The sequence below is a fragment of the Pyxicephalus adspersus genome, chromosome 1 (genome assembly GCF_032062135.1).
Source record: "Pyxicephalus adspersus chromosome 1, UCB_Pads_2.0, whole genome shotgun sequence".
In the NCBI taxonomy this organism is placed as follows: Eukaryota; Metazoa; Chordata; class Amphibia; order Anura; family Pyxicephalidae; genus Pyxicephalus; species Pyxicephalus adspersus.
Window position 1 is genome coordinate 65,739,930 of NC_092858.1, and position 22,722 is coordinate 65,762,651.

Below are 22,722 nucleotides of genomic sequence, written 5' to 3' on the forward strand. Positions count from 1 at the left end.
GTAAGTTTTTCTCATGCAGTCTTGATGCTAGGTGTTCTGAAGCCTTCTTCGATAGTCCCAAATCACGTGCCACATCAGTCAACTCATGCTGATCAAATCCCTTACGAACAGGGTCCTCTTCAATTTCCAACTCTTCATCATTGTTGTCACCTAGCTCATCACCATAATCATGTTCTTCAAGAGAGGGTAGTGTAACGAAAACTGACACTGGGATTTAATCTGAATGAGCCACTGGGCTTATAGCCGATAGTAGACTAGGATATTCTATGTTACATTTATTTTTCTTGTTATATACTGAAGTTTTTACTATACAAAAGTAACAGTCACTGAAATGATCTCCTGGCTCTCGCCAAGCCATAGGTATACCAAATGGCATCTTATCACGTGTTCCCTTTGTCCACGTTCGTAAACTCTGGACACACTGCACACCTTATGAGGGGCCCAAGACTTGATCTTGATCACCAAGTTTAACTTTGTAATATGCCAAATAGGCTTGCTCTACAAATGTGCTGATGTTTGCCCTTTGACTGGGAATGGTAAAACTGCCACAGATATACCAAAATGAATCAGGGTTGTTTAGGCACATACAATGAGAAACAGCAGTGCCAGACATGACCTGAAAGAAAGGAAATACATGTGTAAGTAGAAAAATACATTTTGCTTATTCACTACGTAGAGCAGAGCACAACCTCTGATCACACTGTCTTGCGTGTAAAATGAATAGCCTGTACAAATCCCTGCTACGGTAATCGCATTAAGTAATCCAGTGCTGAAATCTTAAAAAAGTGATTATCCATTAAGTAAACATTAGATTAATCTTTCACCTTGTCTTCCTTCTCACATACACAGGCTCTTAGAATCATGTTGTATCTCAGTTATCATTGGGTAGCCTGGTCATCTTTTGAGGCCATACAAGAGCTAAATACTAACATCATAACATATACCATACTTGAAACTCTAGTTTGAGTGTCTAAAAGAACCTGTCCTAAAAATTAAAAGCATTGGACTAATAAGACTCGCCAGTAATGTTGTACTCCGTAGTGTGGTAATCTAAAAAACTGTGGCAGGTTTTGACAGTGGTATCCTAGCAGTTCACTTCTGTTCTCAAACTTTATGGTCCTGTTTTTTTGAGGTATTTAAATGCAGAGAGGTTGTGGTGCAGTTTGGTTTGTGGAGGGTGGTCTGCCATTTAAACCACACATCCAACTACTTCAGCAAATTCTTTAGAAAAATTTTATTAAACAAACTGGATGGGTAGCAGTTGAAAATGACCACGCAGGACCAGTTAATCACGTTAATGACAAATGCCCAATCTCATCTTGCCAACCAAGCAACAAGTCATTGTTACTGTAGAAGTTGTTTTTGAGTGCACCAATGGTTCTGGATAGGCAGAAAGCGAAAAAGAGCAATATTCAGTCTCTTGATGGATTCATGCAGTTTGACTTGTGTTCTGTGGACAATGAACAATGTCCCTGGGGATTATTAGACAGAAGCAGAACTTATTGAGGAAAAGTTTATTACCTGTGTTTTATTTATTACAGATCAGAAGATTACAAAGAAATATGGTGATTTTTAGATAAACATGGCATACCATTGCTGCATAATGACTGCATGGATAATGTGAGATGTGAGAAATTTTCCCTGGGCACGATCTTCAGGAGCAATCCATGTTATTTTTTAAGAAGTGATCAGACATTAAAGGCAAAACGGCAGAGGCATATGTGGGCTCTATTCCAGTAGAGCAAAGTTTATAAACACAAGGATGGACTCTGTATCATCCATACACAGATAATGCTAAAAATAACAAACTGATCAATACTTGGTGTGTTATAGATGTAGAAGATGGGACAACAGTCTGTGTATTGAAGTACAGCAGTAGAACAAATAGAGGATGTGGAAAGTTGCTTTGCTACTGTATGTGCGTGTGAAGCTTGCTTCTAAGTATATCCAAATATTGTACCATGGGAGGTTTGTCAGCTGTAAATAAAACTGACAGAACTATTCGCTAAATGACAAGGTATTTGTTCAATAAATGAAGATTGCACTAACTGTAACTTCTGGAAAATGCGCTTTTTTCCCACACAGGTGTGCCTAGGCACACTCGCACAACAGGAAGTGGACAATATTCAGGAGGAATTACCATTTTTTTCTCTAATATAGAAAACGTTCACTGTAAAACGTTTTATATAGAAATTGCAATAGTAAAGGCACAGGTACAAGAATTTGTACATTAAACAAAATTGTCATAACATTCCTGAAACAGTTAATAGTTCAGAATTGTTCAGTTTTATATACTTGCACTAAATACCATTGCATTAAAATTGATTATATGATTTAGATTAACCAAGCTAATCTGTGCTGTCTTTTTTTTATGTTAGTATTGTGTGATCCTGTTCCTAAGGAAGAATTTTTATTTATAACCATTTTTTTTTAATAAATTGTATCAGTAGAGAATAATCATTTAAAGGACATTGGCCTTTTTGTATCTGTGATGCAGCTGAATATCTCTATCCTTCATATGTTGAGTAGATGCTAAAAGGAAATAAATTGTTGTAAGGAAATAAAATTACAGTGGATGGATGCGGCACATTGCCGCAAAATATTGTCAGTGCGAACTTTTTAAGTGACCCTGACGTGATAGAGAATCATAAATGTGTCTCCAATCGCAAACGCCTCGCCTGAGTATTGCAGTGGAGAGAGCGTGTGCTCACTTACCACCTCCTTTTGTGTCAAGCAAGGACCTGGAGCTAATTGAAATGCAGTGCTAGGAAGCTCTGCTGTAGCCTATTCGCTTCTCTCAGAGGGAAGAAAATGATTTCTGTGGATTTTCTCTCGTGTTACAAGTGAGCCATCGACATTTGATGAAATGGCCCTAGAAGAACTGAAGCAGAGAGTAAATGCAGTGTGTCAAAATGCTGGTAGGTGAAGCTGCATCTTGTTAATATCTTTAATTTTCTGTATTTTCTAGATGAAGATGTACAATGTCATGTATGGATCACATAGCTTTCTATGGACATGCAAGCACATGGTGCTTCCTATGTCAGTGCTGCAGGAGGGTATATGAAGAGCTGCGATGCTGTAAGTTATGAGAGTGAGTTCAGTGTATGTATTTGCTATGTGCAATGTTTAGTGCCTGTAATTGTATTATATCGTCGGTATTAAAGAAGTCTTTTATTTTCTAGTGTGTTCCAACATATTTTTACAAGTGTACATACGCTGGCTTGCATTTTACAGCAGAGGAGATGGTAATAAAATCTGTTCTATTTCTTGCTTGTGCCATATATCAGACATATAAATTCATAAGCAGACTGTGACTTAATCTATAGCCTGGAGTGGGAAATTAGGATGTATGCCGTAGACCTGAAGCAGCTGCAAATATATATAATGGGGACAGGAAAAGAAATCAGTATAAGGTCACCTATGACCATGTGCACTATAGGAATATTCATTTCATTTTACATGACAGTTATCGCTGCCAAGTTGTGATCTAATGGTGCAGCCAGACTGCGCTAGGCCTCCTGTGCTGATGAATTGAATGGTCTGCTGTGGCTTTCGTTGATCTCAATGTTTGGCCATGTATTGGTAACCACAGTTAAGGAGGTCTACCTTAAGGGAAATAAATGGTCTGCTGATCTCCTGAAAATACTAGCTGCCTTTGGCTATTATGCTCATCCTCTAGTCTCACTTTGAATACTTTATTACTGAACCCCAACAAGTATACAACAGATGATGATGGCACACCTGATCTGCATACCTGCTGCAGGTGAGTAACAAAGAAAGTAGAGAATGAGAATTGCAACCAGTAAACATTCCCAAAGGGAAAGGCTAGCGATGGCAGGATAAGTATTTCACTCATGACAGGTTTCTTCTAATTTCTTCAGGAAAGTAAAATTCTGGCACATTATTTTCTATATGTGAAGTTATGTGACAAAGGGAATAAACCATTCTGTGCTGGAACTCAATTTTTTTCTAATTTATTGAGGTATATTGTTTCTGGACTGACATTGCATAGTGGTTCTTGGCTTTGATAGTAAGATACCACCCAGTTCTTGCTGTGCACATAACCCCAAACAGTTTACGAAAATTCACACTTATTCATGATGATGATTAAAATGTATTCATGTTCATCATTCACACAATCTTCTTATTCTAGTTCACACTACACAGGCTGCAAAGACAGAACATTAGCAAAAGTCAGCAGATTCATCTGCACAAAAATGAAGAACGGTGTGGGCTGAACACATTATTAACGGCGTACCTGTGTCTGGGGTTATACATAATGATCTGGAGTACGGGCAAGAAAGAGAAATAGTAGTAAATAGGCACATATGTCTTGTTTTACCATACCATACATGTCATGCCAATCCCCAGCATGTGCCCATGATGTACCATACTGGAGGGACGTTCTATTTTTTCCCCCTTTTTTCTGTAATAAGCATACAATGAGCAGACCAACCACTCTGTGGAATCTAGGGGGCTAATATGTTATCTATCTATCTATCTATCTATCTATCCCCACCATGATGTACCATACTGGAGGCCCAGTCTTTTTTTTTCCTTTTTTTTGTAATGGACATACAATGAGCAGACCAACCACTCTGTGGAATCTAGGGGGGCTGATATTCTATCTATCTATAAACTACCAGTGTTCAAATAGTGGGTGCCTTTTCTCAGCTGTGTGTTAATATTGTATTGTTGTACAGTTATATGGCCGCATAAGTATATTCGTTTTTTTGTGCTATTTTCTTGTGGCCTACAAGGTACAGTTGATTTTGTAAAATATATGTAGTCACCTGTGATTGTCTGTGCATTGAGTGGACATCACTGTTTTTGGAGAACTGTTTGGCCCTGGAACAGTCATCCTATTCAAAGTGAACAAGTTTGGTTGTCTACTGAAATTATAACCTAAACTGCAGTAATTTCCCAGTCTGTTTAGAATTAGGCAGTGATCTTGTAATGTGAATGGGTACCTTAAAACCTATTTAATAGGAGAAAGATGTTACTTGGGGTCAATCAAAAGAATTTTGATGCCACATCCCTTACATAGCCAATGTGAGAACATGTAAATACATGTGGGAATTTAAAAGCATCAAATCATTAAAATCTATTATAAAATGCCACCAAAACTTCCATAAAATTGTTTTAAATGTGTTAAAACATTAATCATACAGTATGGTGCCAAGAGGTTTTTACTCGACACGTTCCGCAGACATATTCTGCTTCCTCAGGAGATTAATTTGAGACTTAAACATTTTTACACAATCACAAAAACATACAATAATTTAGTATATATTTACATTTCACAATGATATAACACCAATTTTTTCTTTTGTCTAATTTATCCTTACACATCATTACCATTCATTTCCTTTTATTGCTCTCCAAACCTGGGACTCTACATATGTTTCCTTAACCATTGTAACTGAACACATGAATGAAACAGCCTCTGGCTGAGTGACAGAAACATGCCCAACAAAATCCATATTACCTCTCATCTAACCTTTGTATTTAAGACTAAGCATTTGTTTAGTGTTATGAATTCATGATCACAGGGAACAGTTCTCCCTTAACATATGTCACATATGTATTCACTTAATCACTGACCTCCAAGTACAATTACAAGAAGCTCCTTAATAAATGACCTACAGCCAAATATTTTAGGACTCCTCAAAACAAAATTAAAAAAAGAGAGAACAGGTCACATTGACAATTTCATACAATAAATCTAGCAGATCTTTATGCTCCTCCTAACCTTCATAAACATGTTGGCCAGTTTAAGAATTCACTCTTTCAAATAAACGGTTTGAGGATCTGTTCTGCAGAGCTCCATCCAGCTGCCTCCCCCATAACAATTTTATGTATCCTTTATGTGTTCATAACTGAGCAGTGAGGCAGTTCTGCAATTAAATATGATATTTATATTTTTAATATGCATCTTTGACCTTGGCTGTCTTCTAGTGGAATCTAAATATACACAATGAGCTAATATGGGTTTTGTTTAAGCAGGGTATTGATTATTGTGAGTTTTATTGGGTTTTATGAATTTGAATGCCAGCTGGTTTACCTGCTATTATTTATTTTGCCTTTTTAACGGACCAGTAATAAAGTGTCGGTGTCATAAAAAGGGTGTTGGGTTTATAAAATATGGTCAGCTTAGGCAAACCATGCATAATGTGTTTAGAACAGTTGGGTTGCACCTTTTGTAACGATTGTTTTCTCTTAGTTTGTGCTTTAATGCTTTAAATATTTAAGTTACTTTTCTGTATTTTTTCTGAACGAATAAACTACAGACACTGTATATTACCCAAGAATGAAAGACCAAACAATTGTAAATCTTGGTTGTGTCACATGGCCTATGTCATTTCTCAGTGACAGGACTACAGTACGCCTAGATTGAAGGAGGAGTGCTACTTCCAATGTCTATAAGTGCATGTTTACACAGATTACTATTCTTTTTGTTGCATTCTGCATATAGAGCGCAATGTGGACAAAGTCTACAGTGTTTAGGGCTTATTTACACTAGCAGTGAGGTTGCGGTGTGTTTACCGCATCCTCACACCAGGAAATGCTGATGCCATGTGTGGCATCTCCCTGCTGCAGAATTCATAGGAAATGAATAGTACTAGTACCGCTCACTGCCGCCAGCTGTCACATGTACAGACACTGGTTTTTTGAACAGGCAAGTGCTTGAACGTCTGTCCAGGGTCCACCTATGAGGATTTGCGAGAAATCGCACACTGAATAGGCAGATGTTAACCTGGCCAAAAATATGGCACAATTTTACTAATGTAATATGTAGCCTTGCAGTAGAAAAAGTCTTGCTTACTGAATTGTTTGTATCTGTCATTTGCTACCCCTATTTAATGTACGGAACTGTGTAATATGTTGGCGCTATATAAATAAGGAGCACAGATTACTAGGGTCTGCTGCAGTTTTTTGGCTATCCTATCCTTAGTGGCCAAAAAAACAATACTACATAAATGGCTAGACACAAATCCACCTACACTTCGGCTGTTTTAGGAAACATTGGGATATGTTTTCAGAATGCCCTGGATTGAGACATCTCTGAATAAGGAAACTAAGGTGGGAAAAAATTTGGAAATATGGGTATATAGAGACCCAGTCTCCTTCAATAAAACGTCAGAATTTATCTATTTTTGAACATTACCTCCTGGTATGCTTTGCGCGTGTTAGAAAATGACCCCCCCGTGGTCATCGATGATATGTGAATGGAAACTTTCTGATATTGTCAAAGAGATGGTGTAACCATTTTTTCCTCCTTCCATATTATATAAGTATATTTTCATATACCTGTCTTTTTTTGTTTTGTTTCCTTTTGTTTCTGTTAAGTTTTCCTTGTTTTTTTTTTTTATTCCATGTATATTTTTGTACACATTTGTATATTTTATGTCAATCTATTTGTTATAACCCTGATTGTTTTGTTTTTAATGTTATTTAGTGAAACATCCTTCATAACAGCATGGCGGCTTAGTGGCTAGCATTCTGGCCTTTGCAGCTCTAGGTCTGCATGGAGTTTGCAGGTTCTCCTTGTGTTTATGTTGGTTTCCTCATTGGACAGGAAGTAGGAGTAAAAGACAACCAGAAAGGTAAGCACATGCCATCTTTTATTATAGGGACCTGAGAGGATTATTTTAATGCTGATTTAAAAAAAATATATATATTTTTTTTCTGTCTATGACCCCATTGCCTCTCTAATAAGGTATAGGTATTACTGTGACAGGAATGCAAACACACCAATAAAAAACAAAAGTATGGTTCTCCAGTATTGAAATTAAATTAGGAGAATCTATCTAGAGGAGGCCTCTTATTACACAGTAGTCACCATTTTTTAAACTTTATTTATATCCACGAAAACACAGTTACAAAAAAAACCCAAAATATTTTACATAAGAATTAAATATAAAATAGTGTTATATTTGTGGTAGTTCCAATCCATGAATAGTGTAATATTTATATATATATATATATATATATATATATAAATAAACAAAATTTGTGCCAATACTAATTCGTATACTATCATATAAATACATGTTAATAAAACTTGTTACATTTTAGTGCATACATCTAAATGTGAATGCTTATTTAATACTTTGTGATTATTTCTTATTAAGAATCCTCCTATATAAATATTTTCTAGTGCATTAAATTATGGAGTGATCAATCATTATGCATACAATAGAAAAAGCCCCATTATTATTTCAATATGCATCATTTCCCAGACACTTTGAATGCACAGTAGTAGTAGTACCACCATTAGACCATTACCTTCCTGAAAAAACACACTTGATGTTACCCAATCAAACAAGACACAATCGATAATATTGCAAATAGTAAACAACATTTTATTGGCCCTTTAGACCTGCCTTGCAAATGAGTTGAAAATGTACAAAATGATTGTGTCCCTGATTATTTTATCTGTAGCTTCTCTTAAAAGGCTAGCTGATAAAGAAAGCAGGGAAATGACTACAGCTCTATACAGAGTATATGAGAACTGAAACACTAGCAGCCTGGAACTACAGCTTCTGCTATACCAATCCTGGGGTGTAACAAAGAGAATTTCAGGGAAAAAGCCCTAATATGGGATGTTGCTTTTAGGAAGAGGAACAGGCAACCCCCTCAAAGAAAGTAAGAATGTTGTGCCTGGAGTTCTTCTTTATTTGTTGGAACCCCAAATACTGAATTTAAATAATTAGATATGATATTTCAATGTAGTACCTACCTCTAACTCCAAACCTCTCTCTCATGTTTTCTGATTGGGGGTTTCATAGAGCTTTCTGTTGTCTTATGTACTGTAGTGCTATAGCAGGACATGGCAAGAGTCTCGGGAAGGTCTTCTGTGTTCCAGACAAGGTTTGAGGAGTTTGGTGTAGAAGTACTTCACTAGTCTACACCGAGCCCTGACCTTGAACCCACGTTAATATCAGACTTTACAAGAATCTTGGTTAATTTGGAACAATGTCAAAAAAGGTTTCCTTTCGGATAACCAACCAAGTAACGGGACTTTGAAGGCCGAAATAAACAATTTTCTTTGAACATTAAAATATATATGAAAAAGACAGCTTTATTCCAAATCAATTATTTAAATATACAACACAGAATATAAAAAAGGTATAGCACTGATATAGATCTCTTTGTGAAAAACTCTCTATTAATGAAGTAATCCAAACTTCTACGTCTTCTGCAGAAACTCAGTCTGTTTTCTCAGGAAAAGGAGGTCTATAATTGCAACAATTATTATTATAATAAATCCACCTATTCAACAAATCACTGATGTTCAAATGCTTCAATTCAAAAAGTTCACTATCTAACCATAATTTCATAAAAAAAAATAAATAAAATAAAACTGATTGAATTAAACTTACATCTATATGCTGAGTGCAGGTAATCTCCTATAAACTCTTCTCTTGTGTGTTGGTAATTAGGGCACAGCAGGAGCAGGGCGAAAGGCAGGCAAGTAATTGGGAACAATATCCTATGTACACACTCCAAAAACTTGTGGAAATGTTTACTACAAAAATTATGGTTATTATGGCTGCAAAGGGGGACAGAGGTGTATCCCTGTTTTAAAGCTTGTGGATTTATATTTGGATGTCCAACAAGATCATATAGGTGTTTAAGGCCGGGTGTCCACAATCCCCAGAATGTATGATGTAGCAAAGCTTTGGCTCTAGGGTATTGGGAATTGCTGCACATATAGCAGAATGATAAAATGGTGTTTAGTTGTTCTAGGATGCTATTGCAATAGCTCTTCAAATTGCTGCCATATCTATAAACATATGTACATTCTACCTAATGTGAACCACGTTGCTTAGTAAATGAATGTCATATTGTAGTTTTTATTAGGAATTATTGAATATATACCCTACTCCCAGAAGAAAATATGTTCACAGTGTTAGTATTCTGGATTGGATTATAGAAAAATGCTTTAATTCTAAATGTATCAAACCAAGCAAAAATGTATTTATCTTACAGTCATGACATCAGTACTGTGGAATGTCTGTCTGTAAAGGGCTTTCGGGGTCACCTCAGAAAACAGAATAAAACTGTTTAGGTTTAGCTGCAATTTGAGTAATAAAGCCCCCTCTCTTGGCAGCTGGCCTATGTAGAAAAGCATCTAGTTTCAGTGTGTGTTATGTATAGCCATATGTCTTGAGATATATATATATATCTATATATCTATATATATATATATATATATATATATATATATATTTGTATTATGCTATGTAAATGACTATATATCTATTTAAATTGTCCAATCAACAAACTGTGGCACATGGGAAGCTCTTTCTATGCTGTGTAAATGTGATAAACTGTTCTATTTCTGTAATGCTGTCACCTAGGAAATAAGTGTTATTTGCAATAGGATCAGTTGAGATTACAAAGTGTTCTCAGTAAAGACTTGTTAACAAGTAAAATCATCTAGCTAGATATATTCTTAGTGATGGGAGAATTCAGGGATTGCCATCAAACCCCTCAATGAACTAGGCATGACTCAACATAACAATGGAAATTACAGTCTGCCAAATAAATCAGAAACATTCATTTTCCCCTTTGTCTCTTTTTTTTAAACAAAGCAGGGCTGCAATAGCCTCAGTCTTCCCTGTGATCTTTAAGAAAGCTGAGAATCATTTCCCTCCCTTCCTTCCAGGCATAGCAGTTTTTTAAGTTCCTTGGGAATTTCTTTTAAAATATTCTCCCACCTCCAGACCTTGCACAGTGTCTTGCGAAAACATCTTGGGCTTCAACTTTGCAGCTACATTTTATTCTTCAGGGATTTTTAAGAAGATCATCTGTCTTGGAAAAGAACAAGCCCATGCCGTAATGTTTTGCTAGGTTATTGATCTGATTTTGTCATTTGGCATCAGCAGCGCAGTCCATGACCTCTGGTGATAGGAGGTGAACAGTGGTGTGTGCACTTGTGGAAGGTCTGAAGTATAGGGTTACTTTCTGAATGATTTTTCTGTATCCACAGTGGATGACAGCCCTCTGTAAGATCCTGCTAATTTGGAAACCAAAAAGGGTCACCTTGTACCTGAAGATTATGTTAAGTGCGCAAAGAAGAAAGAATTTTTCAGCCATTTAACCTAAATGAAAAATGAAATTGTGTTGCAAGTATTAGAAGTTCACATAAACAAGATTTGTTAGATTTTTTTCATCTTTTCTTTTGGAAGGCAAATATTTTACTCCTAATCGGTTGAAAACCTGAAGCATCTTCTGGATTTACTCAATTTTTCTGGAGCTAGAACATTGACTTGTATTTTCAATATTTCATTAGGTCCAGTCATTTTCAGAGGTTTTTCTTTTGTTTGGATTGTGTAGTTCACAGAGCAGGGATTCTTCCAAAAGCAGTTTATACTAGCATGACCGTGTAATCCCAGGAACACTTATGTCGTTGCACAGATTAAGAGAAAGGCACGAGGGTCATGGTAGGAGATCATCAGCCAGAGTCACTTATACTCTTCACAATGTGTTGGCTTCTATGCGCCGTTCACTGCCCAGGAGGGGCAGGAGGAAAAGCTTGCATCAAGCATGTTCTGGTGAGCTAACTTTTCTGTTGGATATTTATGTTAATTGTTTGTTGTAAACATTTTAAAACTTTTGTGGGTTGCTGTAGAACTGTTTACTGTTCATTGATCTCCCATGTTAATACGGTCCCAATAGTATTTACAGTATGTTCACAATCCTTAAACATTATTTTTTGGCAAGTTACAATAGAATATTTTTTGAGAAATAATAATAAAAAGCTCCATCATATGCAGTAAGGAGAGTAATCTCCCTGATAAGGATAGAAGAGTCATGCCAATAGTACCAATAGCAGGATTGTCATTGAATAATGACAGTAGTTTATGCCTACTATTTGTATTCTTCATTGTTCCACCCAGAAAGATCAGACTCCCTGGCAGGAGCATATTTCTCAAAAATGGCAATTTTTTTCGGTATCAATGGATATATCTGGATCAGACTCCCTGGCAGGAACATATTCCTGAAGAATGGCAAATCTCAGTATAATGAGTGCCTTTTACCAGTGGAGGCTCTTTCCATCATTCCCCAAGACATCTGAAAATGACTGATGTCATTTGATGTTAATTTAGTTTACACACAAGATATTCAAGCCATGAAGATGTTACAAGATGTAACAAGATGACCCTAAAAAGGCAGGTTCTAAGATGTGAATATTGTTTTTTTAATTAATAGCACTAGAAATAAAAAAATAAAAACCTTATATCAATGTACAAAGTCAGTTACATATACATATTTATCCACAATGGGTATCCAGATATGAAAGGTATTATTCTTAAAGAATAAACATTCATTTATTATCTTCCGTTTCATAACAATAACAGGCTTAACATGTCAATTAGGTGACCATCTAATTTAGTGACACGTTTTGTTCATCATGTCTACTTCCTCAGACACAAATTCCATCCATTCCTTTCATAATGATTTATATCCGGATACCCATTGTTCACTCATGATCCATCATGTGTGAAAAAATACAGATGTATATGCATATGTAAGAGAACTTATAAACTGATATGTTTTTTTGTGAGATTTAGAATATATATAAAGTCAAGGTCTGTTTCACTTTAACACACTTAAACACACTTTAAAATATTTTTTGTTACAAAAGATTAGGTAACATAACTAAATATGAAATAGCCTAATGTGAAACAGGATGATTTTTAACATGTACAGAAACAATTATAGGTAATTATAATGAAATGAAAATATTATTTCATAATCCAAGAGACCAAACTATTCTGGACAACATTTTAAAAACTATTTATGTGGACAACAACGGTTCTGTGGGGAAGTCATAGGTGTGGTCCATCTTTTTACATCTCGACATCCACCAATGACTATTACAAATCACATTCATCACTAATGCATTAAGGTCACACATACCCCAACATGTAATAAAATTTCACCTTCTTGTCACATTTAAGACCATTAGCACTTGCCTCTTGTAAGCCATTCAGCTTCTGATGAGATCAGTTCACTGCCTCTATCTGTGCCTTCACCCTGGGTACCCCATGTCACCCTGATTCACTACCCTTGTGTACTGCCTTCTTCTACACCTTGATGGCACATATCATAAATACCCTAAGCAAGGACATCTGTAATCCAAATATACTGCCACCCGGCTACCTCCAACTTGTCACCTATGTTTCCAGTTTACCCTCTGACTCTCACAACAAGGTACCGAAGCTGCTCACAACACCAAAAGTAATACAATGGCCCTTTTCTCTCGATGCCACATAGAAGTTCATCAGAACAGCCTATTTGCCTGGCATGCAACTAATGCTTTAATAATTTCTGCCTATCTTCCTTAAATATTTACCCATCTGTCACTAGTACCTGTCATAGCCATACTCACTTGTTCTGCAGGGTGGTGACGAGGCTAATACTTGTGCTTTGCCTGGCCCTCCCCCTCTGCTTAGCTGGTCCTCAGCTCCTGGCTTAAATGACAGAACTTGAGACTGCCGAACTTTTGTTCAGGTTAGGTAGCCAGGTATGATGTGAGGGTCCTAGCACACAAAGCTACATTTGCAGACGCCACAGACATGACATTGTGCTTCTGGCATGGAGTAATGATACATAGCATTGCTAATGGGAAATGAAGGACATCATAAACAGCTCAAATTTGTTCTTGTCACAGACTTTAGTGAATTTACAGACGGTTGGAAACTGCATTTGAAATGACAGAATTGTGGCCATTGTGTTTAACTTCCTTCACTTTGGCTCAAAGAAACGGTTTCCCAGATATATAACAAGTTTTTAAGTCCTATGTCTGATGAGTAAAAAATGTAAAAGGTGAGGGAGAGGTATTGATTTATATAGATAACATTGAAACATTTCTGTGTCAGTCAAGGAAGGGTTCTTTTCAATGGAAGATGTGTTGTAGAAACCTTTCCTGTGGCCCCCGTCATCTGCATTGGCTCTGCTCCCCAATCCCCCTTTTCCCCTCATGTGTTGAATTTCCATTGTCTGACAGCCCCAATGCACAGCACAGTGGTGTGTATAACCCTTCTTCTGCAGGAAATTTGGGTACCTATCTAAAAGGAAGATTTTAATTTCCATCTTAATGTACTTGTATAATGGTATACCTGCTTGTGACACTACAAAAATGAAGGGTTTTGAGTTCAATTAAGAAATAAAAGTATTTTTATTTCCTACAACTTGGCAAAAGTCATTGTAGGAATGGATCCCACGTTATATGCTTTAATGTTTCTGCATATACTTTTTGTTTGTCCTTTCTCCCATGATTTCTAATGTAGCCCTCTCTAATTAGGAGACTTATCTCAAAGCATTTTGTATCTGGGGGTGGCAGTGACCAAATTGTCACAATAAACAAGTAAGAAGTAGCGACAACGGTGACAGCACTGCCAAATAATAAGCAGTAACAAATGTTGTGTCAAAAATAGTTTAAAATCCTGAAGAGCAATCATGCTGATTTGCTGATCATGACAGCTGAAGATGATGAGTAACAAGAAACAACAATTTTGAAGGCTAAGCCAACAATAGCATGCCCTAGGATGATAATGATTTAGAAGTAAATACCATTTATCAAGATGAGAGGCCTTGGTTAGGTTATTGAGGGATAATGCATGGGCTGTTGTCTTACTAAAAAAAATGTAGAGGAGCAATGTTGTGACTTGTGACACACATCTTTCATGTTTGGTGGAAATACAGAGAAAGGAAAATATGCAGAAGGTTGAGAGGTCTTGCATGATTTAATTCGCACAGACTTTTTTTTTTAGTGTTTATGGACAGTGGTTACCAGTCGGCTAACAGCATACTAATTACCAATCAACCACTATCCTCACACTCTATGAAATATCAAAACCAGAGTTTAGTTCACAGACATTTGTCAAATGCATTAGTTCCCGTGTTCCCTGGTTCTTTTTGCAGTGTCTGGCATATTTGGATCAGTCAGGCAAAGGAAGGCTTATGCATTACACCTAGTAAGTGGATTTGGATCTTGTTTAGGCTGTCACACATACGCATTTAGTTGCACTTTAATAAATATCATGTGTTACAATGTTGATTCACTTCTCTGACTCCTTTTGCAGTGAATGACATGGTTCTACAGGTGACCTACTAGCACTTGTTTCCCCTTATCAGCAGCATTCATGACCTTGACATAGATTATGCTGGGAATTCCAATAGGAGACCAGGCAAACAGAACAACTGTGGCTGCTCCGTTTCTGAATGTGTTTTGGGTAATTCTAGACGAGGAATTAATCGATATAATGATATACTTCTAGGACCTTTACATTTGTAGGTTTGACAGCTGACCAGGGCTGGTTTAGAGGCTTGTCGAGCAGGTTTTAGATGTGTACCTGTGCTGCATGGCTGACAAGCAGGTAACTTTGTGATCTGCCACGCTACAGACCTTCTGTTTCAGTAGCCTTTCACAGTCCACACCTACGGTAGGTAAATAATGGAAGGGTGGGAAATACTCTCTTTACTGGATAATTACAGTAAGATGTAAGTTGCTGGAGCAAGAAGTGAATTTCAGAAGACAGATGGTTTCTACCTGTTCTTGTTTGAAGTACAAAGTTCACATGACAGCGGCAGTGTGAGTCCTACTGGTACAATAAGCTTTGTGAGGTTGGCTAGCCACAAAATGCAGAGTTTTCTCTCTATTGGTATGCTGCAAGAAAGAAATCATGGATCATGTAAAGATTTCAGCTGAGGAAATGGAAAAATATCATTGGCTGTCTGAGATGTGCTTGTCCTTGGAATATGCTGTGCAGCGTAAGTACAGAATAGGCAGACCAGGAAGGTTGACATATCGTATGGCATTTTTTTCTGGCTGTTCAATGTGTATTGCACTGTATTTTCTTAGAAGTCAGCTGGTATCATTTATTAAGGTCATACTGTAGAGTATACAATATTCTCTGCAATTTCTGTGAGATGAGTAAGTGTGTTTGACTGTCTTTGTGAACTGCATTCCAGTGGTTATAGAGACACATTTGTTGACCATACTACAAATAACTTCAGGTATAGGGAGTACATTCATTGTTCATAGTGACTGCATACAGGTGTACAGCTCACATAGGTCTATTCATTCATTATATGCTGTAATAACTCTGTAAGCATCATGGAGCATAACTGCACAGGAAGATGCGTGTGGACTTACGTGATGACATGAAAATATAGGTACTGTAAGTATATCTAAAGCCTGGAACTACTTACTGGTCCTTAGATGTGATAGCTGCATTTGTTTTTTTTGTTTTTTTTTTTTTTTTTTTGGGGGGGGGGAGTGCTAAATACATTTTTTGAAGTAAAAAAAGTGATGTTGATTTTTCTAGAAATCAACATCAGGTGTCCTTGTAACTTCTGTATACTGAACCAAGAACTTGAAAAAAAACTTCATAACACATTCCCTCCTTTGATAGAGATGATAAAAGGGTGGAGATGCTTGTAGTCCAGATCAGTACAGCAGCCTAAGATAATAACTCTTCCAGATGGTCCATAGATACAGTACAATAAGGGTTCTACATCAGTAAACAGAAATTCCCCAAAGATTTCCCCATTGCAATCAATTCAAGTCCATTAAAACAAATTGACCTAGAATGTTCTCACGAGGGAATGTTTGAGGTAATGTCATATTTCCTGTTCTGTAAATAGAGATGTGTGGTCAATATATAATAAATGTGGGGGGGGGGTTGTATTTCGAAAATTGGAGACAATTGCAAACACTGCATCCAATTACTGATCAGCAGCAATATGCCACATTTTTGTTTGCATAATTAAGGATTTTAAGGTATGGTGTCATGCTTTTCCTTTTTATTTGCTTCTGTAAATGTCAAAATGTCTCTTTGTACACTTTCAAAGACCATAAAGATTTGTAAAGGTATGGAAAGTGTTCTAAACAATATAAAAAGTTCTGGTAGTTTTTAATGGAATCTTTTTAAGGTCTTAATAGTGGATCTGTATCTTGTAGTGCAGGAATCATAATTCTGCTGAGACTCCTTGTTGCATATTGTATTCATGATGACACTTTGCTTGTTTTTGATCTAACTAGTAAACCTTTCTGGGTTATTACTGTTTATTGACTGGAAATAGTATGTTAGGCTTTTTTGATGTGTGACTGCAGGAAAACCATATAAATGTACCAGAAGAAATCAGAATAACATTTATAGATTTGAATTTCCATGCAGAAGTGCTTGCAGGCCCATCTGTGGAAATGTCAGCAATCCCATTTTTTTACTGATTATGTAAGAAAGTACCATCCGAAAATTGCTGTCTTAGTGATTCTAATGGCCATGTCACAGGGATTCTGCTAGAAAAAATGAATACCAGTCCATGAAAAATCTGTGTCACAGCATTTCTAACATTTTGCAGCTCAGTAGCCGGGTGTTTTGCATTCTAAGCTTACTGCACAATCAACAACTTCAGGAGCTATTAATCTGCCACATTTTATTGTATAAATGGATTTGAAGCATATAATTGGATTTAGTTTTCTTTGCATTCCATATCACACGTAACAATAAAGATAAACAATAATTTTTATTTCATATGGAATTCATTTCAGAGAAAGTATATACCTATTTTTATATAGCTGACTCCACTTATGATCAAAGAAATTTCTTTTCTTTGGATAGTCAGCCATATCTTATCCCCTGCACAGCAGCACTCATATACAGAAGGGGATATTATAGAGCTGACCTTATCATTGTTCTATTTTCCTTGTTCAATCCCATGTTGATCGGATCCCGAACCCGGCTGTATTACTTAGCTGGCATGTAGGTTGCAGAAAGAGTATATAGTACTGGCTTTGGACAGAACGCTGACTGGAGCCTTGAGCTGTCGCACTTGGGGGAAAGTACACATTAAGATGATCCTGCGTATTATACCAACAGGTGCCGTCAGTCTAAAGCCTGAACCCAGAAGATGCTAATGGGCAGAATGTCTTGATTTCTGTGGAATAAAGGCAAAATGATAACGTGATTTGTCTATGTTGAAGTTTGTTTTGTGGTTTAGTCTACAAAAATGTTAGGTGTCCCATGGTTCCCCTAATGTGTTAGAAGTATGTAAATAAATGCATTATATTGTTTATTCTAGAAAACAGTCCTAATAGAAAAGTACAATAGTTGAGAAAAAGCAAAGAGGGATGTGGTATGTAGAGTACAGGGGTCAGGAATATGTACAACATGATGTGTAGAGTGCAGGGGTCAGGAATATGTACAACATGGTGTGTAGAGTGCAGGGGTCAGGAATATGTACAACATGGTGTGTAGAGTGCAGGGGTCGTCAGGAATATGTACAACATGGTGTGTAGAGTGCAGGGGTCAGGAATATGTACAACATGGTGTGTAGAGTGCAGGGGTCAGGAATATGTACAACAAGGTGTGCAGAGTACAGGGATAAGCATATATAAACATAAAATATAATCTGCAGGCGCCAGGGATTATATTCTAATCCTGGGACACTGCTGTAGGATCCCAGGTGGTTGTGTTGCGAGAGGGTGGGTATAAAGGTGGCGCTGTAATCCATGCTAATTATAAATCATTTTTATGATAAGACCACAGTATTGTTATCCCTACTGCACTGTGCATAATTCTACTTCTTTATGTTTATCAGAAAAGTCTGTTTGCTTTTCTTTGCTAATTAATCACTTATTCAAAAAGGACCAAACCTGAGTAATACAGCAGCATTATTATTTGAAGTGTAATGATTTAATGGCTGGCTTCCAGCATAGCACAGTAGTCATCATCTGCTCTTGTTTGCTTCATGCAGCAAGAAAGAAACCATTATCATTAGCGTGCTAATTAGTTTTAGCAATGAGTATTAAAGGGTGTCTCCTGACATGGGGGAAATGAAAGTTTATCAGTACTAAAGTTAAAAATATTGTTGTGGTTGAACAGCATACCAATCTAAAACTAAAACTGTTTGTTTTGTATTCAGTGGGGAATAGTTAAGGTGTTTATTCTATTGTGGATACCTATCTTCACTTCCTGGAGGGAAATCCTCTTGGACAGTTGTTTTTGAAATGTGTGTCCCCATTAGAAGGTGTCCCTTCTGTTTGTATATCATTCAGCTATCATGTTCTGTTCTGGTATCCATAACCACTTGTAAAGGAATAGAGGGTAAATCTCCCCAGTGGCAACAGAGCAAAAAAAAAAAACTTTACAGAGCTTCAACAATTCTACATTCCAGGATAATGTTTTGCTTTTAGGTTTATTTTATATCTATGTCTGCAAATTATACTATGCAATATTCTTTTTTTTTTCATTTTGGATTCAGTGGGTTGAAATGGCTGTTGCCTTTGGAAGGGAGGGGCTAGCCATATGTGTTACATTGGAGAGATTTCTCTTCACAATATACAATGTCAATTCCAAGTCTCAATTCCTGTTTGGTGACAAGTTTTACCTATAAATATACTTTATTGCTTTTTATTAACATTGTACAATGACATATAGAAATGTAATAGTAACATGGACACATTCTAGAAGCTGTACAAGATAATGTTGCTAAATGTGCCTAGAAATACTAAAGTAGTGTGTGTAAATAATGTATGTCCCATTTACATTTCTGCATTTCATTAATGCCTGGTAAAACTTACTACAGCACAGAAACATTTTCACATTTTATGGCACACCCAATGCGCAGTTACAGTAAAGAGCAAAGCATTTATTTTTTCTTTCTCTCCTGGTCATCAGGACAAATAAAGAGGGTGAATCTCCCCAGTGGGGAGACAGAAAGGAGAGGTTAAGGGTCTGACCCTTACGATAACCCAAAAGTCTATAATAAGAAATGCCTTATTATAGACTTTAAATAAAAGTCTATAACTAAGTGATGAGAAAATAAGTTGTTTTCATAGCAATCATTAAGAGACCACAAACTTTTTATACATCCAAGTCTCATCCCAATGTGTTTGCCAGATGCTTTTGCTAACTGAAGTTCTTACTAAAAAAATAAATAAAAAAAAGTTGCATGAAGTCTAGCTATAGTTACATCCCAAACTGCATGTGAGATTGTCAAATGAATAACACAACCAGATCCTAATTCAAACAACTTATTTGCCCAGGCGGTAAACTGCAATTGGAGTCATTCGTCTCTCACATACAACAGATGGCTTATTCTAGCTCTGTACACATTGAAATAATATATTGGTATTTTGTGTGGGTGTATGTAAAATACGGGTAATTGACATTAGTTATCATAAGTATTTCAAAAGAAACACAGCTCTGTACTTTTCAGTAGCTTGTTTGGATTATGATAATTTAAGTAATGGGAATTGCTTAGTACTTTATCCACTGAAATGTTGAAAGGTGTGATTCATAGCAACAGATGTATAGTTGGCGCCTGCAATTGTGTTGAAATGTGAAATAAAGAGGAAAATGTCATCATGAGACACAATTAAATGATAGTTCCACCCACAATGTATTTGACATCCACTGGGCTATGATTAATTTCTTACGGTTAAGTTATTTGCACCGACAAAATTTTGGAAATGTTTAGAAAGGTGATATGCAAATACCAGTGTACTTCTTGATAGTACATAAATTCCATCATATTATATAGTTTGTTTCAGAAGTGCAGTCATGCTTAAAAAACGAGTAAGTATACCTTATGTATGTTGTGTGTGTGTGTGTGTGTGTGTGTGTGTGTGTCTATAAATATATACACACATATACATTTTTTTATGAGCAAATAGAGCTCCATTCCACTGTTAAGATAATAATTATGTCAATCTATCCACCAAACTTAGTCCAAGAGCTGACTAATGCTAAAAGAAGTTTCCAAAACCCCCAAAGTTTTGTTGTGGGACCTTCAGTTATCTCTTACAGTTGACATCAAAGTGCATGCATCCCCAATTGGAATGAGTTTGCATCAGTTTTACCCATGTGAAAGATGCATCAGAATTGAAAAAGAACATTCGATCAAGATTGAATTTTGTATTCAAGTATACACCAGGCTTTCTGGAACAATGTGCTTTAGACTAATAAAGAAAAGATCGTTTGAACAAAATAACAGTGGACATATTTGGCACAAACTGAAGAAAGCATTTCCAAAGAATACCATCATACCAATTGTGAAGCATAGTGGTAGCAAATTATGGTTTGAAGTTGTTTTGTTGCCTTTTGGTCCTGGCAACTTGGAATCATCCAGACAGCTGTGAAATCTGCATCAAACCAAAATGTAGTGGGGGAAGGGGGGATGTAAAGCTAACTGTACCAACGCTGAAGTAGATCCAAACCTTGATATTTCCAAGCAGTTATAATATGAAGCACACTAGCAAATCCAACCAGAAATTGCTGCAGAAAAAGAAGGCTATGGATTGGCCAAGTCAAAGCTCTAATTGGATCCCATTTTGTAGGAGTATTGCAATAGGCAGTTCATTGCTGCAAATTGACAAACATTGTTGAACAAGTAATTTTGCAGGAAGTATTTCTGCTAAATAGCAGCACATGAGGCTAAGGGTATACTTCCTTTTGCACCTTATAGCATAACATCTACTGATAATTGTGTTAAAAAAATGAAAACACATTTTTCTTGTTTTTTTTCTTTTATTCTATGATATCACCTGTTCACCTGAAACTGTTTGTAGATCAAATGTGTGACTGTTTAAATAAGATTTATCAGTCAACAACTGCCTTACTTTTACAATGTCCATAAACATAAAGCAAATCTTAATCATATTCTTTTATTGATCTGCTGATTGCATCATGTTATGGCTTTGTTTTTCTATTGATCTTTCTATTGTTCTTCATGTCTTTGGTCATTTGATAAATAAAGAATAGGAAATATCAACAATGTTCATGAGTGTACTTACATTTTCACATGACTGTATATTGATGTTTTCATTATCCCATTGTTCTCTTTTATTTATTCATTTTCCTAAGGTTTTTCACTTCTAATTGTAGTTTTAGAATCCATGTGAAAGGAGGGAAACCTGATATCATATCAACGGATTACACCTATCAGATCTCCTGATATCTTAAGCTGCGTACACACTTCCAATTTTTATCGTTCAAAATGAACGACGAACGATCGATTGGGCAAAAATCGTTCGTAAAAAAAGTAACCAACAACGCCGACGAACGAGGAAAGTCGTTGGAAACGAACGACTGGACCGGCGGATCGGATTGGACGACGATCGTTGAACATCGTTCGTGTGTACGGTCGTTCGTTGATCGTCCATGGTCTGAGCATGCGTGATGAACGAACGTCCGTTCACTTTCCTGTCGTGCACATAGTTCCTCTATCGCTCAAACGATCGTATCTATTGTGTGTACAATATCTACGAACGATTGTGTCGTTATCTCTATGTACAGGATCGGTGCTATACGATCGTTCGCAGATATCGTGCAGGATCGTTCGTCGTTCGTTTAACAACGATAATAATTGGAAGTGTGTACGTAGCTTTAGTCTCTCCAGTGGGTGCAATGGTTTCTGAAGTCAGGGTAGTTACTAAATATACTGCTGCCTGACCTCAAAATGATGGGAAAGCCTACCCTGGAAAGTGTAAAGGCAAGAGGATATTAAGGTTCTTGCTATGTAGTTTAGGTGACCATTAATACAGCAGCTCCCTCTGATGACAGGTGCTGATTGAATTCCAACTATGCAATGTAAACAATGACCATTTTCATGATGGGAACGATCACCTGATGGTCATAAGATGCAAGGTCGTTTTCAGCCATCCCAACTTCCAGTAAAATACATTAAATCTTTCCTTGA

At 36.7% G+C, this 22,722-nt stretch overlaps 1 protein-coding gene across 13 annotated transcripts in view; it reads left to right on the forward strand.

Moving 5' to 3' along the window:
* MCF2L (MCF.2 cell line derived transforming sequence like) overlaps positions 1-22,722 on the forward strand; it is a 109,005-nt gene that overhangs the window by 37,402 nt on the left and 48,881 nt on the right. Inside the window, exon 1 of one of the 13 annotated variants that reach the window (XM_072412258.1) lies at positions 2,739-2,918. The exons of 8 other annotated variants lie outside the window; for them this stretch is intronic. In XM_072412258.1, coding sequence (XP_072268359.1) covers positions 2,867-2,918 — 52 coding nt within the window. In that variant the 5' untranslated portion in view covers positions 2,739-2,866. Of the gene's footprint in view, positions 1-2,738; positions 2,919-3,057; positions 3,079-10,672; positions 11,565-15,242; positions 15,462-15,661; positions 15,790-22,722 lie in introns of those variants that run through there. 4 more of the 13 variants (XM_072412227.1, XM_072412219.1, XM_072412285.1 and 1 more) reach the window with 4 other exon arrangements.